Source organism: Pleurodeles waltl, chromosome 1_2 (assembly GCF_031143425.1).
Source record: "Pleurodeles waltl isolate 20211129_DDA chromosome 1_2, aPleWal1.hap1.20221129, whole genome shotgun sequence".
NCBI lineage: Eukaryota > Metazoa > Chordata > Amphibia > Caudata > Salamandridae > Pleurodeles > Pleurodeles waltl.
In genome coordinates, this window is record NC_090437.1 from 1,160,238,038 (window position 1) to 1,160,256,078 (window position 18,041).

The 18,041-nt window shown below is 42.7% G+C and overlaps 1 protein-coding gene across 2 annotated transcripts in view; it reads left to right on the forward strand.

The window, feature by feature from the left end:
- The window catches only part of STK32B (serine/threonine kinase 32B), a 1,635,948-nt gene that overhangs the window by 980,579 nt on the left and 637,328 nt on the right, over positions 1 to 18,041 (forward strand). For both annotated transcript variants that reach the window (XM_069202951.1, XM_069202961.1), the window contains one exon: positions 4,449 to 4,486. In XM_069202951.1, the coding sequence (XP_069059052.1) occupies positions 4,449 to 4,486 (38 nt within the window). The remainder of the gene's footprint in view (positions 1 to 4,448; positions 4,487 to 18,041) is intronic.

Genomic DNA, 18,041 nt, shown 5'->3' on the forward strand with positions numbered 1-18,041 from the left:
ATTCTCACAGCTATTCACCACACACAGCCCATCACTATGTTGTGAGCACTGTGATTCTGTGTGTGAACTGTCATGGTCCTGACATTTGTGTATTTTTCATGGACATTATCAGAGGTTGCTGGTTGTGCTGAAATCCCCATACCCAATCCCTGCCTAAGGCCCTTGGACACTGTCACACTTTGTCATTCATGCATAAATGCAACCCAGACAAGGGATGGGCCATGAATTTTGCTTTTCCAAAAGGATGTAACTCAAATGGTACAGCTAAAAGGCAGATGATGCTATACAATGTATTTGTGTATGCATGAAAGAAGCCCATGCCCAATACCCCCTGATGAATGAGAGGTTTGCTAACGCAAGTGTGGTACATATGTAGACACAGTGATACTTTAGTGTGACACACAGACAGATGCCAGTCAGGCTGACAGAATGCAAGGTGATTCAGGATCCAGCTATTTGACAAGTTACATAATCAGTGGTCTGGCTCAGACTGTTTGGAGGACAAACTAGAGAGCTGACATGTCAAACTGTGTATGTCCTGTGTTTTTGAAGGTGACAAATGGACCCAGTGGCTGTGTTACACGGCTTAATTAGTATCAATGCTTAACGGTGTATTTGACATAATGGCAACTCCTATGCTGTTCCAGGCATCAGCAGGGGCAGTGCTTTTTGAAATGGATGGTGTGCATGGAGGTGATCACAGGTGTGGGCTGCATCTGTTTCTCACCAGTCCTGTAGGTGAGACTTGCATTCTAAGGGCCAACCGACTTTTTCACACGGGAAGCAATCTGCAGGTGCTAACAGGGCTTTGAAACTAGAAGACAGTGTATAAATTAACCTGACCTCCATGCAGTCAGATTTTCTATGACAATGGCATACCATAGGAAAGGGTGTAGCACACTGGTTTGTTAATGTTGGTCTGTGTGTGTAGAGGAGGGAATATCAGGGTACACGTCTTAGTATTCCAGGGACCTCTTCCGACAGGTGGGTTGTGACCAGGTTCATGGGTGTGGCAGGAGTTAGGAAATGGGCTGACATGTGCATGGAATGTCATGTGTGCAATGCTGCTCATATGTGTGGCACTTGTGCTGTCTATGTTCTGCGTCTATGGGACTCTGGTCACAGATAGTCCTTGCAAATATTGGATGTAGTTGGACTTACTGCTGTCAAGGGTCTGGTCAGGCATTCCTGTTACTGATGCCAAAGCACATTGACTGGCTCATGTATGAGGCTTGTTTTCCCCTTATTGAGTGATGGTGTCTTAGTTGTGCGCCATATGCTGCGTTGGACCTTGTTTCAACATGCATGTGTGAAATAGTTGTGGTCCTCTGCTATTGGCCTTCAAAGGAGAAATGTACATGATATATGTCATTAACAGTGTGTGTGTATGTGACCATTGTATGTTAGGCATCACATTAGCTCTGGGATGTTCAGTGTCCTACTCAGTAGCTCAGCAATGCTCCATGAGGCAACACTCTTATTCTGATAAGTAGATATGAAGGTGTGCAAAAGTGAATAGCCAGACCATTATATGGTGATTAGAAGAGGTGTTTATTTAAATTAGTTAACTAAAGCGGTGAAGGTGATCATATTCAAAAGACATTGTTGACGATCTGTTGCCGCCTGCGTATACCAGCGGCCGTGTTCTGTAGTTCCCCCTCATGTTGCAGGCCAGCATCCTCCTCTTCCTCCTCTTCAGGCATGTGTGGCTCTGGTTCCAGGAGGGGAATGTTCCTTTTGATGCAAATGTTGTGCAATATTGCACATGTTAGGATGATCCTACAGATCATCTCTGGGGAATATAGGAGGCTACCACCAGTGATGTCGAGGCACCGGAACCTTGACTTGAGGATGCCAAAGGTCCTCTCGACAATGCTGCGTGTCCTCCTATATGCGTCGTTGTAGGCACGCTCTGCATCAGTACTTGGGTTGCCAAATGGTGTCATAATCCATGGCTGGAAGCCATACCCCTGATCAGCTGCAAGAGAAAATGATTGGGATCATGTTGATGTAGCTGGCCCTATTGAAATGACCTTTCATGGCAGTAGTTGTCTTGTGTTGTCTGTGACTCTTTTGTGTAATAATGTAGCATCCAAGGCTTGTAGGATGTACCATCTGCATTGTGTTGTTTCCTTGGCTGAACGAGTGTTTGTCTGCTAACCGTTTGTCAGCAGTATGTTTTGGGATTTGCAGTACAGTATGCCCTCCCTAGCATTGTGATTTGTGACACAGGTGTCCATGTGTGTTCACTGGGGGTGAGATGATAGTTCCATACACAGTTAAAATTGACAGTGTTGTTAACACATTCATATCAATGTACCCTGGACATCCCATACCTTTAGACTTAGGCAACGGATTCATGTAAAGGTCATTGGGACACTTACATTTTGCAATGTGACATTTGGGCAACCCACTCCACACGTTGTGATCTTCGACGTCTTAACATTAGGCTGTACAGTAATTTCCAATGTGTGACAGGTTCAATGGTGACCTAAGAAACATGGCTAGCAATGTCACGACCTCAGTATGTTCCTGTTCACATGTTGCTGTTGTGGTGTATGTGTTGTGTGTCCTAGAGGGTTGCTGTGCAGTGTGTATATAAGTAGGTCTTTGTACTTACCAACAAGTAGTCCATTGCCATACCGTCCATCCTGGAAGTGTTCATTGATGGTGCAGTGACGGAAGATGAATGAGTCATGTACACTCCCAGGATATTTAGCCACAATGTTGGTGATCAATCCCTGGTGATCGACTACGGCCTGCACGTTGATGGAATGTGTGTGCTTCCTGTTGCGGTAGAGGTGTTCAGTTGCAGCAGGTGGCACAAGGCGTACATGTGTGCAGTCAATTGCACCAAGGACGTGTGGGAAGCCACTGATGAGGTAGAACCCCTGTTTTGTTTCCTGCTGCTTCTGCAGTGTGTTAGGGAAGCAGATGTGGCGGGGTGTCAGTCCAATGATGGCACTCAATACTTTGACCAAAAAGGCAGAGAATGATGGTTGTGATATTCCGCCAACCAGGGCACCAGTTGTTTGGAAAGAGGAACTTGCCAGCATATGAAGTATGGCAAGCAGCTTGGTTTCTGTTGGGATGGTGCGGGGTGTCAGCAAAGTGGGGGCCAGCTGCGATTCAATGTTGTGCAGTAGCTGCTGAATGGCCTGCCAGTTCAACTGGTACCTCTGGATGATGTTGTGTTCGCTGAGGCCCTGAAGGGTGGTTCTGGGGCGGAATATCCTCTTCTGCCTTCTGCGCTGCCTTTGGGGTCCCTGCTGGTGTTGTTGTAGCTGCTGTTGTTGCTGCTGGGCTCTGCCCCTGCGTGCACGCTGGATTAGAATCACCTCCATGGCTCCCTGTTGCTGCTCTGCTGCTCTGCTGTTTGTTCTGTGTGTTCTGATTAAATACAGATGTGTTTGCCCTATTTTAATGCCTGCCCTGACCCAGGCGTTAATTTTTGATGCAAATCGGGCTGTGCGTCATTTTCCAGGTCTGCCTCCCGGCCGTGCGTCATTTTTGCCCGAAAGCATAAATACGAAGCACGGCCGTTTAAGCCATTTTTTGGACAGGAACGCCTACCTTGCATATCATTAACGCAAGGCGGGTTGCCGCATCCAAAAAATGACGCACACGGCGGAATTTTGTCGTCCACGGGCGTCAAAGTTTAAACACGGGGCAACGTTTGCGCTGAATGTGCGTCAAAATGTTTGACGCACAATCGCGCAGACGGAGTATAAATATGCCCCTCAATCTTTATCAAAGAGTGCAGCGCAATTCTGGAACCTCGTTCCCCTTTGTATCCAGTCAACCTCAAAATACGGATCTTCAAAAAAAGACATGAAATGCCTCTTACTTTTACATCATGGCCAGAACTGATTTGCTGAGTGGCACATCTGCCCCTTCCTCGTCACAGAACTAATCTGGTAGGGTGTTTGTTCCCTATGATGCCTCCTTTCATTCTATGAGTGTTCATATCCAGCCACTACAATTTGAACAATGAATACATGTTTGCTTTTACACTGTAATGTGTGCTTGCTAGCCTTCATCAGCACATCTTTCCGTAACTGTATAAAAGCACACTTCTTAAAGCACTCGGGCAACCCGGGAGTATGGACCATACTACCCCAGACTGCTAATATCGTTCATATTATTGCACTGACAGTCATGTCTCTCAAGTGGTTGACATGTTTTCATTTATCACGTGTTGTTTTTCAATATGGGTGTAGGCTATTTAGAATTTAAGCCTGCCATTTCCTCTTACTTATTTCACGATGTATTAATAATATAATTTGATATGCCTCTTCAGCATTTCCTGAGTCAGTCAGTGGTGATATGCGTCCAACTACAATGTCTAAAAATGTTCTTTTAAAAAAAAAAAAAAGCACAATATACTACTTTTTCCATTTTCAACTGTTGCCATTTTGAATAAGCAGAAAATATTTTATATCTTGCAGGGACATCAAGCCTGACAACATTCTGTTGGATGAATATGGTAAGTAATTAAAACAAATGTATATTTATGTTTGTTTGGTTCGATATATAGTTAGAGGCAATATATTTGTATTTTTCAATTTAAAAAAATATATTTAGGGGCATATTTAGGTAGCAATCACACCACTCAGCAGGTCACTTTGCTGCGCTGCACAATAGGGAAATTGAAGGAATTCACCATATTTAAAATAATACGGTACATTCCTGCCTTTTTCCAGGGCTGGCACACAATGTGCTGCCTAGCACCAACGTAGGCAGTCTTGTACCATGGGCCAAAGGTGCTTGCACCGTAAGCATGATTGTTGATGTGCAGGAAAGGGCACCTTCCTGTACAAAACAATCTCCTGAAGCATTTTCCTTATTCTATGTGTGCTGCATTCTGCAGCACATAGAAAAAGGAAAAGCTGTAGAGAAATAAACATATTTTTTGTTACTCCTTACCTGTGGAGGCATAGACATTTTGGTACATTCCTAGGTCAATCACTTATTGTAAATCTGGGAATGCGCCAAAATCCATGGAGTGGCATGCGAACACCCAGGAATGCCTCATTGTGGCAGAGTAATGCAACAAAGTAATTCGCGCTGTGTTGCATTAGCCTGGATTTATCAAGCCACTCAGGGCCATGTGGGCTGGTCTTGCGTGACTTGATAAATCACTTTTAATGGTTGTGTTTGCACCCCATTGCATGGTGCAAAAGCAACACAACCACTTCATCTACATGGCCTTATGTTTTAGAAATGTTTCTTTTGGGCTTTCTTTATTCCGATGGTTCAGGCCAATCTCTGAAGAATTGACAGAAATTACAACTTGGTGAAACATCACCACTAAAATAGGCCTGGGTGTAATGTTAAGTATGCAAGAATAATTTTGTTAAATCCTCATTGTTCTTTGGTGTGGAGTAATCAACAATTATGGGATTGCACCCGCTCACGTAATTAAGAGTAATGTGGGGGGATAATAAGTATAGAAACAACAAATTTATCACACGCAACCAGCTGCTTTCGTGATGCACTGTGTGATAATTAAAGAACGGTAAAGGAGTGAGTTGGACAGAAAACCGTTCTGCTGTTCATGTTCTGTCACATCTAGAGCTATTTCTTAGTACAAAATGTATTTTCTGGTCAATTTTTTTATGCAAAGGGGCATTTTTGCACTAGGAAAATAGTGTTAAATACTGAATTACACTTCTCATATAATTTTACATAATTCCACATATTTACTCTAAAGCTAATTGTGCGGGTTACTCCCACTCCTAAGTAAGAATGGAACTGCAATACAAAGTCCAATTTTAGACGTGTCACTACCAACTTTCAAATATTAATGTGCTTTTATTGTTTACAGATCACAGAACAGCAGGTGGATGGAACTATGACAATACCCTAATATTTATGAACTTGTTTTTACATTCAATCAATCAATCAATCAGTGCTTGTAAAGCGAAACTACTCACCCGTTAGGGTCTCAAAGCACTGGGGAGGGGGAGAGTAGCGTATACCGGTGAAGTTGTTCTTAGAAAAGCCATGTCATCACTTCCTTCATGAAGTTGAGGAGGGAGGTGGTTTGTCTGATGTGGAGAGGAAGGGTGTTCCAGGCGGTGGCTGTGAGGTTGGACTAGATTTGTCCTCCTGTTCTGGTTTCCTGATGTGGTGTACTTCTGCGAGAGAGAGCTGGGTTAAGTGTAGGGCCCTGTGGGGTACGTAGAGGTTGAGTCGCTGGTTCAGGTATGCTTGTCTGGTGTTCTGGAGGGCTTTGTGTGCATGGGTGAGGATCTTGAAGGTGATTCTTTTTTCTATGGGAAGCCAGTGCAGTGTACGCAGGTGTTGCGAGATGTGACAGTGTTGAGGTAGGTCAAGGATCAGTCTGGCGGCAGCGTTCTGGATGTTTTGTAGCTTGCGGATGAGTTTCTTGTTGATTCTGGCGTAGAGTACATTGGGTTCAACAAACATTTCTTGGCCAGTGTAGGATAGTGTTGATAGTATGTAATGCAATGGATAAAGGGCCTTCTGCTAGAGTGTATCAGAAATGCATTAAGACAACTTAAATTGCATCTCTTTCTTGACGTACTCGCAGTATCCAGGGCTTAAACATGTTCATGAAACAATATTTAAAAATGTTTCTTATTAGACATTATACAGATTATGATCCATTGTGTTTTCTAAAGGAATGCAGGCATACTACAGCAGTGAACCAAATTGTAGAAAAATATGTAGGTCAAATTATTTTTACTGTTGTTCCTATAACAGTTTTGCAGGTTTTGCTTGATCTCCCCAACACTTGAGGCACCTGGATATCTATAGACCTTGTTTCCATTTTGGAGGGAACACTCATTAGCAAACGAAATACAAGGTGATTGAAAAACAGCACCCATACACCTTTAATAGTCGCAGTGGGCCCCTAAATAGTTCAGTGGAATCATCCATACATCTGTTTTGTAGACATGAGACAGGTCTTACTTTGTGGTCCAAGGATCACCAACATGCAAAGTATGTTCATGCAATGTCAAGAGTTGAAGCAGTAGGGTCTCCCACACCAGGTCTGATCATGTAGTCTGCCATATTCCCCATCACCAGATGTCCTTTCTAGCATACCTGTTGGTGTTATGTGATCTGCCTGGTATCTCTACATGGAAATGCAAGATGATCAGAGATAGTACAGAAGATACATTTGAAAATATAGCCAACCTCTTAATGAAAAGTCAACATCAGTGTCCTGTGATCCCTAGATAATTTGTTTTAGAACCTCTAGTAGTAAATGCGGCCTACATTTTTACCTGCACACTAATGTGCTTCTGTATAATGGTCGCAGCGACACTACAGTGGAAACATGAATGAGGCATGGCACTAGACTTCAGGGTTCGACTGGGAACCTAAAGCAGCCCTAGCAACTTTTGTCAGACCAGCCCCCACAGAGTGCATAGCGGATGAGCCTGACCACTACAATGGGGCTTGGAGAATTCACTCCCCCAAAAAGAATGGGAGAATATGGCAAAAACAGTGCATTCCACAACACACTTTCCATTTAATATTCAACTGCATTTGTTTTTAAAGCATAGCAAATGATGGCCTTACAACGCACCAGGATACAGTAAACTATATTTGGGCTCTTCAATGATTCCCTCACCATCATCTCTAACAGTGCATCTCATCTCTCCATAGGCCCTCTCTTACATTTATTTAATTTGCTTCATAGGTTCTCTCCTACCAGTGTAGGTGTTGGAGTACTCTATATCACACACACAGACAGAGTCAATGAATCATACGTGCACAAATAAGGAGATAGAACATTGAATCATAACTGTGTAAATCAGTGCATGGAAAATGTTAGGTAAAACAAAGGGGACTATGAGGTGTATGATTCACATGCCAGCCATACTGGTAGGCATCTTTTAAGAGTGCTAAGTCTGGGGAAGCATAAGCTCAGGATTCAGAACATAACGCAGTGATTAGGGTTGACTTTAATAATACAATTTATTTCTGCCCAAAGAAACCCTTTTTAGCAAAATTAGGATAATTAAAGACTGGGAAAAAACGTAACTACCTAACCTGTACCATGCAGTTGGCATGCAGCTCTTTAATGGCAGTTCATAGCTCACTGTGCTAGATTATGATAGTAACTAATAACTGCGCAGCAACAAGAGGTTCTCTGTGATAAAAGCAGTATTCAGCTGAACTATGCACATAAAATACTGTTCTGTGATTTGCATATTACATGTATTTTGCAGCAGGTATATAAACACTCTGTGCTACCTTACATGAGTCAAAACTGCTGCTAGACAAAACTTGATCTTCTGCAGCAGGTATATTAATAACCAGAGCTATCTTGGCACTTTTATTGTTGCCTGAAAACTGTTGGACATACAGGAAACTCAGCAGTGCTTTTTAAACTGCTGCACTGAGACAAAACCCACTCCTCATACCAAACGCGAACCCCACCCTTCCACTAATTCTGCTATTTACTACCTTGGCATGGAAAATATGGCTCCAGGACTACCCTGTGTTACCTGCGGTGTGACCTAAAAAAATATTTATTTTTGACATGCAAAGAGACATGTAAAGAGCTCCCTTTTAAATGTTAAAGTCATCTCTATATAGGCTGTATAGCCCACTGGCAGAGTGCATAATATTTATAAGTGGATATGTAGAAAATTAAAGTTGTTCCTACAGTAGTCAGACCCCAGAATATATTTTCCCTGTGACGTCCCTAGCTATTGTATGTAGAAGGCAAGAGTACTGATTAAAACTGTAATACTGCATCTAAGGAATAGATAGATAAATAATTACAGCACTATGTGTAAATGTTATGAAAATGTAATTCAATGGTGAAGTCAAATTCTTGATAAATGTGAAAGAACAGTAACTTTTGAAAGGTTAACTTTTCTCTGCCCGAGACTTCAGGAGATTAATTAGCATTAACCTCCAACAGCTAGTCAGTCTGTACTTGGCCTGAATGAAGTTTGACTAAGGTATGAACTTCTTCCCATAAATTATACAATAGGTCGGGCTGATTAAGAGATCAACCTGAATGAGCAAGGATGACTCCTCTAATCTCAGAATACTTCAAGTGAAGGCTGTGGTCATCCTGTTGGCATAACGGTGGCAACTCCTGCCTGACATCTCAATCTGAGTCACATGTAACAATTGTACGCTCTTGAAAATACCTAAAAAGAAGCAGAAAACAATTGCAGTGTATCTCCTCTCTGGTGATTGAGGGACCCTCTCTTGTTTTACTAGACTTCTGTCTTCTGTTTTATTGTGGGTCCAGGCCTTGCTTCAAACTGGATTTTAGTGTCAGATGTGGGAGAATACTGTTCATTACCCTATGACACTCCCATACACACCTCCAGCCCCCGAAGGCCAAGTTTAGTGTGGCTGAAAACTTTGCCCATCTTTGCATTCCCCTGGCACCTGGGGCTTATTTGCCGTAAGGTAAACAGGACCTACTGAGAAAATGTGTAAGATTGCCCCTGGAATCATTTACCCCATTGATTAGGGAGGGTAAAGGAATGAACTCCACCCACAAGCTAGTGATAACCATAAATGTGGCACCCCAAGGCAGCATTCTTAGAACACTTTTCTGGACCTGTGAAAGGTCAACTAGACCAGCTGTCTGTGAGCCGAGAAGACCCCTGATTGACTGGACCTGTCCTTACACATATCTAGGGCAAAAAAGTGAACTCAAAGGGGCAGATGTCTGACCCTCTTTGTGGCTACAGGAACACAACACGCTGCAAGAGGCCTTTTCCTGGATATGCCTGAATAGCGCAACAGTACTTTGTTGTCAGCCTCTGCCTGACACCCTAAGACACCGTTTCCTGAGATCCTGTGGACCTTAGAAGTGTAATTCTGTGGTTGGTTTGGCACCAAAAGAAAGTTTGGAAACTTTTATAAACTTTTCATCCAAAGTTCCAGTGCTCCAGTGGGACTGACCTGCTTCAGGTATCCAGCAATTGGTTCCATGGTGATGGCTACAATTTCAGATACAACACGGTCAAGGAAGATTTGTGTTCTAAAAAAATGACAACATTGATTTCTAGGTTGGAACTTGGAGAAAAACATGTAATACTTTTCCCCAAAAAGAAATGCAGTTCCTGACAGAGAGATGGGAACTTTTTTGAAATTGTGATTTTAAGAGGAAGGAATCCACTTGGTGTATCAAACCAAGACGCCATCACGGAACAGGTCCAGTCATGCCTAGGTCCAGATCTACTGCAACCATTGACTATCATTGGTGTTTTGCACTCCATGGTGCTATTTTCTCTTCAATTAAAAAATATATATATATCTTCACTTTCCCTATGAGATTTGTGCTATGTTCATCTTGTTTTAATAATAGATTTTTCTCTTTATTTAAAATTGGCCCTGAAGGTTTATTGTGCTTTGTGTGACTTTTTGTACTTGTATTCACTGCCTAAATACTTTACAAATTGTTCATGAATTAAATGTCATAGCCTTTTGTCATAATATCAGAGATTGAGCACAGATGCATTTTATTTAATTTATGTGACATTTAGCACAAAGCTGCTTTGAGTTAGATCCTTGATCATCCCCAAAATATTTCACTTTTGCTGCAATTGGGTTCCACCTGTTTCGTACATCCAGATTTGTTTCTTTTTTTGATCATTCAGTTTTGGACTTACTTGTGTGGGTGAGTCTCACTACTGGAATCTCACCCATGCTAATCACTGTGCTTTTTCACCTCCAGTATCTACCTTTTAATATAAGACTGATGCGTCACAGCAAGGGTAAGGGACATTTGGCTTGTTGCACATGAATACTTGGTCACATGTGTGTGGGAATGTGTGTGGAATCTCATGGGAGACTATCGTTGTGCACAGCACAGTAACTGTGCACAGGTAGACTGGCACAGAGGGGACTCTTCAGGGACAAATCTTGACCTGGGCTAGACCTTATAATATCAGTGGGCACTCAGAGGTAAAGTCAGTATGGTTTATTGTTTTGTCTGCAGTGACAATGTATTGTACATATGGGGGAAATCTGTTTAATACTGTACTTTCACTTCCCTTAGGCCTACAAAGTATGAAACTGTGGTGAAACATTTGCACCGAGTTTGAATACGCAGGTTACAAGATCATACATGTACACTTTGTGGGTCATCCAGAATTTTTATACTTTTCTGGCTCAACTCAGAACCAGAATCTAGGCCTCTTGTCACCCTTCTGGGCCAAGGTAATTATGCTGTTTCCCAGGAGATGGAACTCAGGCCTCCTCACACAAAATAAGTAATTAACTAAGTTTTACTCAGCTCCTGCAGATGAAGTGGTGAGGAAGAACAGTTTGATCTGTTGAAACAAAAGATGCCCCTGAGGGTTGGCCATGGAGAGGGGTGGGGGGGCTCAAAACATATTTAGGGAAGGGGGTGCAGGCCCTCCTCCTTGAGCCTCTGGGAGGCCAAAATATATATATAGATGGTGTATGCTAGACCTGTCGTTCTTTAGTGTGGTCTTCCTCTAAACTTTTTTCCTTCATCCCTCCTATTTTTGCTGATCTCATTTTTGTTGGCCATGGGACTCTCTGTACTTTAGCACTGCTAACCAGTGCTGAAGTGCTTGTGCTCTATCCCTAAAACATGGTAATATTGGTCTACACCTGATCTGCACATTTAATGTACTTGTAAATCCCAAGTAAAGAAGTACTACATGTGTCCTGAGTGTGTAAATAAAATTACTAGTGTGTTTGCAGCACTGATTCTGCCACTCCCTAAAGTAGCAGTTTGAAACATTTCTCAAACTTGCCACTGCAGCTTGTAGTGCAGTTCTAAACTCCAATTTTCACCTGGCAAAGTAAACTTTTGCCAGATCTAAACCTTACATTTTTACATATAGAAGTCACTCCTAAGTAGACCCTATACAGCCTAGCGGGTAGGGCACAGTGTAGTTAAAAGGTAGGATATATACTTTAAATTTTACATGTCCTAACTTATTTTTCATCACTGTAAGGCCTACCTCTCCTGTTGTATTACATTTACTAAGTGTTAGCTTTTGGTTGGGACAGATAGGAATGTCACATTTAGACTCAAATGACTTGTAATTGTAACTGTATTAATTGTAATGCTGGATTCTAAGTCACAATTCCTAAAATGCCACATTTAGAATGTTGGCATTTTCTTACCCCAACCGTTTGGTGCCTGCAATCCTGGGTCACATGAGTGTGAACAGCTTGGCAGCTGGCCTTTGTGACTTCCTCCCAGACAGTGAGACACAGGGGGAATAGGTGTTGGCAAGAGAGGCTATCCTACTATGATGGAAGGGGCGGAGCTGTTCCCTATCCTGCTTACATTTAAAAGGGCTGTCTCCAGCACACTCACAAGGGAACTTGACACATGTCTTTTGTCACCATATTGTTTGTAGAGGCTTGGCCAGGGAAAGGGAGAATTTTCCACAACCAGTAATGGGAGTAGCTATGATGTCACCCCCACTTCAAAGGCTGTCACCAGGTTTAATAATTGGGCCTCCTGAACCACTTCTTCAGTACCTTCCTGGACCTGTGGACTACATAAGAAGGATTGCCTTGGTTCCCAGAGGACTACCTTGCTGCTTGAGGCCTTCCCTTCTTTCTGAGAAGGAAGACTGGATCTGCTCTCTTCATCCCAGGCTGACTTGAGTGACTCCAAAGGTCAATTTGTCTGACCTCCTGTTCTGAGATGCAGGGACTGAGATTCTGTCAGAGACTGTTTCATCTTCTGCCAGAACTCTTTCCAGATGCTGCATCTTGCCTGAAGCCGATAAAAGAGGAAGACTCCAGTGTGTTTGCCCTTTGCTGGGAGCACTCTCTTCCCCCCTCCGCTGATAAAGACAGACTTTGCTGTTAACAAGCTATTCAGTGTGTCTCTTCTCCCTAAGAAACACTAGGCTACTAGTTGCTCTGCTTTTCATGTTCTCTTAGTGTATTGCATAGAAGTAGGCATTGGGTGCATGGAACTGAGATCACCCGCATCACCCATGAGTGGAAAAGCCAAAGTCATAACTTTGTGGCACCCCTCCCAGCTCCTCTCCACCTCCTCCACTGCAACTCGAGCCCTCACACCTGACTTTAAGAAGGTTTGACAAGATCTGGCCCATGCTCTGTGTGTGGGTGTACGCATGATGTGTGTGTGTGTATCTATCTATCTATTGATCTATTTATATTGATATATACAGTAGATACACATATATATCTATCTATATATATAGATAGATATATATAGTACCTAGGTGGGTGTATGCATGATGTGTGTGCATATATATATATATATATATATATATATATATATATATATATATATATATATATATATATATATATATATATATATATATATTAAAAAAAATATATATATATATATATATATATATAGAGAGAGAGAGAGAGACAGAGACAGAGACAGAGAGAGGGATAGAGATAGAGATAGAGATAGAGATAGAGATAGTACCTAGGTGGGTGTATGCATGATGTGTGTGCATATATCTATATATATATATATATATATATATATAGATAGTACCTAGTGGCGGTCGCCACTAACTAGTTATAGTTAGAATTATGTTTCCATAGAAAAAGCGTTTTTTGACATGTCTATATCTTTTGCACCATTTGATGAATCTTCACTAAACTTTCCTGTTTTCTTGTTGCCCATGGAAAGTTTTGGGGTGATCCATCAAGCGGGAGGTGAGAAAAAAAGGGGGGATCAAAAAGTTGTGTTTCCCATGTTAATTCCCATAGGACATTTAGACAGGACTACAGCCTGAACCACTGGATGGAATTACACCGAATATAGCAGAAAGCTATCTTTCGGTACACAGATTATGCTATCACTTATTTGATGTAAATCGGTTCAGTAGATTTGGGGTATTAAAGGAAATCCAAATTTCTATATCTCTGGCCGTGATGACGAATAATGACGAGCTCGTGCAGGGAAATGCACAGCTCTGATTGGCTGCCAGGAAGAGTCTCACTAAAACATGTAAAAAAAGAAAAGGGGTCAGGCTACAGATACCTAGACCCCTTAGCGCTGGTGCAGGGCTAAAAAGCATTTTGTTTTTTAATTTTCACCAAGATTCACAGCAGATCCGCGGATGCAGCTACATTTAAAAAAAAATGATTAAGCACAGGCTCCTGTGCTTGGTAATCCTGGAGCCTTTAGGTGGGCCATGTCCTGGGGAAATTTTTCATTGTAATATGGGGGAACCTCGCACCCCTGCAGCCCCAGGGACCACCACCTCCCTGCAGCTTTCATTATATGTAACGGGGGTTGCCTGGCCCCCCTACATCCCCAGATACCTCCACCTCCCTGGGGCACAGATGTCATTGAATTGGGTTGGGGGACGATCGGCTCCCCACCAGCCCTGGGGACCCCTACCTCTGCGGGGCTATAATAAAATTAAAGGGCATATTTACAAGCCCCTAGCGCCACCGAAGCACCACTTTTTGTGATGCTTCGGTGGCATTGCGCCCTGCTCCATAAAGCCACTTTTTATGGCTTAATGCCACCTTGTGAACATGGGCCCCTCTGACACAGTTTTCTGTGGCAGAGTGGCATGCAATGTGTGTTGCTGTGGGCGTTCCACCGCAACACCCATTGCTTTTGATGCTACCCCGATTTACAAGGAATCATAAATCTGAGGCAGCGCCAACAACTAACGCCACCCTGGGGTGGAGTTAGCATGGCGCAACAAGGAGAAATACTGTTATTACTCCTCGTGTTTGCTTTTTCTATGTATGCTGCATTCAGAAAGAGAAAAATATTATGAATGATAGTTTATGTGCAGGAAGGTGTCCCTATTTTTGTAAATACGGTGCATACCTGCATTTCAGAACTGAAGGGAACTTTGAATTGCGCCCTCTCCATGCACTGCTAATTAACCCACAAACTGTAGCACACATGACATTTTTGATAACATCATTGATAATATTGATGAAATATTTGCAGTAAAGTTTTGGAGAAAAAAAAACTGTGCATGGCGGGGGCTCAATTTATAGTTACCATGGGGCACGAGCTATAGTTACTTGGGACAACTCTAACTGCAACAGGTGAATTTCTATGGTTTTGTGCATTTAAAATCTGGGCCTATGTAATGTTGAATGGAGGCCATGTGCCCCCCCCCCTTGATAACTCCTGCTATGTCCCGGGGTGCCCACCCCTGGGACACAGCTGTTTGCTTTCTGAGCTTTTATCTGCCTTCCCTGCACACACTATACATGCAGGGAAGACAGATGAAAATATTGCTCCCACAAGCAGGGAGCTACTATCAATAGCAGTGGGAGCAAGAGCCTGGCTCCTGCAAAATGCAGGGAGGCGGCTAGGACTGCGGGACACCACCCCATTTCAATAAAAGCATTTTGCCCTGTGGAGGTGGTAGTCCCCAGGACATGAGGGTGCTGCACAGCCTCCCCACATTCAGTGTAAATTAAGACCCAGAGAGGTGGCAGTTCCCTGGGCTTCAGTAAGCCCTAATAGGGGGGCTTTGTGCAACACCTATTTTAATTTTGACGTGCCCCGGGACCTGGCCCACCTGGGGGCTTTACTAAAAAAAAGTGCAGGAGACCGTTTTTTTGGCCACAGATTTGCAAATTGCTATTTTGCTCTGGGGGGCCAGCACCAGAGCTAAGGGATTAAGGTGTCCCTACCCTGGCCCCTTTTCTTATTTGTTTGTCTTTGTTTCTGGGACTTGGTTTAGCCGAGTCCCAGTATGGCTGCCAACACTTCCTGGTTGAAGTGTTGGCAGCCAATCAGAGCTCTGCAGATCTCTGCACGAGCTTGATATTATTCGCAAATCCTTTTCGTCTTTAGATATCTATGTTTGTTTGTTTTTTAATATCTCAAAACCTACCTAATGATTGACACCAAATAACAGAAAGCATTCTTTCTGCACCCAGAGCTCCCTTCCTGACAAATTTGGTGTAATTTGGTTCAGCGGTTTGGGCTGTAGTCATGTCTAAGATTCCTATGGGATCTATAATGGAAAACATACTTTTTTTTACCCTCTCCTATTCTCGACTCCCACTTGACGGATCACTCCAAAACTTCCCATATACAACAATATTCTCTGAACACTTATGTGGGGGGAAATTTTGTGAAGATTCAACAGCAGCAAAGATTTAGGCAAGTCAAAACATGCTTTTTCAATGGAAACATGACCCTAACTATAAGTACCTACAAGCGACTGAAAAAGCAGCTCCCTTAGTGAATTTCTAAGGTCGATTTAATTCTATGACCTACTATAATATCTCTGTATCCTTTTTTCAGTGTTATATATATATATATATATATATATATATATATATAAATATATATATATATATATATATATATAGTTACCCTACATGGTGCTGAATTACACCTCAGTGTGAACAGTGTGAAGAGGTGCTGGTCTTTGTAACACACATTATTATAAAACGGCAGTACATTGAGTTTAATAATTCTACAAATGTGTACTAAAGCTATTCCTTTACAGACTCAATAAACTGATTCCGCATGAATCTCCATATATAAATTGCATCTAATTGGATTATTCACACTTTAAGCCATTGTGTAATGCTGCACTCCTAACATACATAAAATCAATGACAGATCGGCAATCGACACACTGTGCACCCAATGTAAGTGTGGAGATTTAGGGAGAACAGGTAATGTCAAACAAAAACTTATTTTGAAGCCCAGTTTCAAGCAGGGAGGATGCAGGGGAGATAACCACTCTTGGCTGAGCTGTAATGTCAAAAAACATGCTGCTTTGCTATTTATTGACACAGCATGTTGTAGAGTAAAAACATAGTATTATTGCAGTTTAGCATCTGGCAGCGAGGGAGGTTTAACTGTAGTGGAATCCACATTCAGGTAAACATGCTCTGATGGATATAGTGTAAAAATGCAAAAAACGAAGAACACCACACTAAATGCTCTACACATGCAACAATATAAAATGTACATAGAAAATTAGACACCTTATAAAGAGTTCTTGAGTGGCTGTTCTTAGAGATGTCTGTATGTGCAAACAAGCATGTTTTGTTGTGCAAACACTTATAGGTGTGAGTGTTAGCAGTATTTTCGGGTCTGTGTTAGCAAGGGCTTATGGTTATGTATTTTATAGAGGGAAACTTTATGTAAATTATGAATTCCCTGATTAAAGCCCTAAGCATAATGGGACTCTTTAATAATTCTAATACTAGTGATCAGATTTACACCAAATTACAAAAGGAGATCTTCCTGGACCAAGATCTAGCTTTATGTCAACTTTGGTGTAATTCTGTTAAGCGGCTCAAGCTGTAGTCGTGTTCAAAATCCCTATGGGAAAATGCATGAGGAAAATGCATTTTGGAACCCCCCTTTTCCTACACACCTGCTTAACAAATCATCCTGAAACTTTCAAGACAGCAGGTGAAGTGAGTGGCAAACTAGTCCTGAATAGTGAAGATTCGTCAAACAGTGCTAAAGCTATTAGTAAAACAAGAAATACTTTTCCTACAAAACTAGGGACTTGATTAGGAGTTTTGTGGTCGTATCGCCATACCACCAACGTGGAGGTTGGGAGAATGCCACCAGGCTGGCAGCCTTCCGACTGCTGCATTAAGACACTACTGTTGGGCTGGTGGTGTGTCTGCAGCGGTGGCACTGAGGCAGCATGCTTCGACTCATAAAGTGAGCCTGAAGCACATGCCACCGCACTGCAGCGCCAGGAGCACCTTAAGCAAACTGTTGCCATGCACTTTGTTGTCAATGTTGTCAATGTTGACAGTGCAGGCATGGGGGGTACAACATATGCCCCCAGCCAACCTGCCCAATGGGCTAAATTTCCCAGGGACCCTGTGTGAGATCCCTTTCCTGCCTTTCCACTGCGTTTTTCATGGCAGGGACCCTGGCGGAAAGGCAGGTCACAGCCAGCACCTTGGTCCCGGCATCGGCACCACCGCGATTGATCACCACTTCCCTACTGCGGCGGGATCCAAGATTCTGGCAGTTGCAGCGGTTTTGTGCTAGTCTGATGGCCATCTTCGTAATCTGGCAGTCAGCCCACCATGGAGGCGGTGGTCTGACTGCCACCACGGGTACGGCGGTCCCAGGA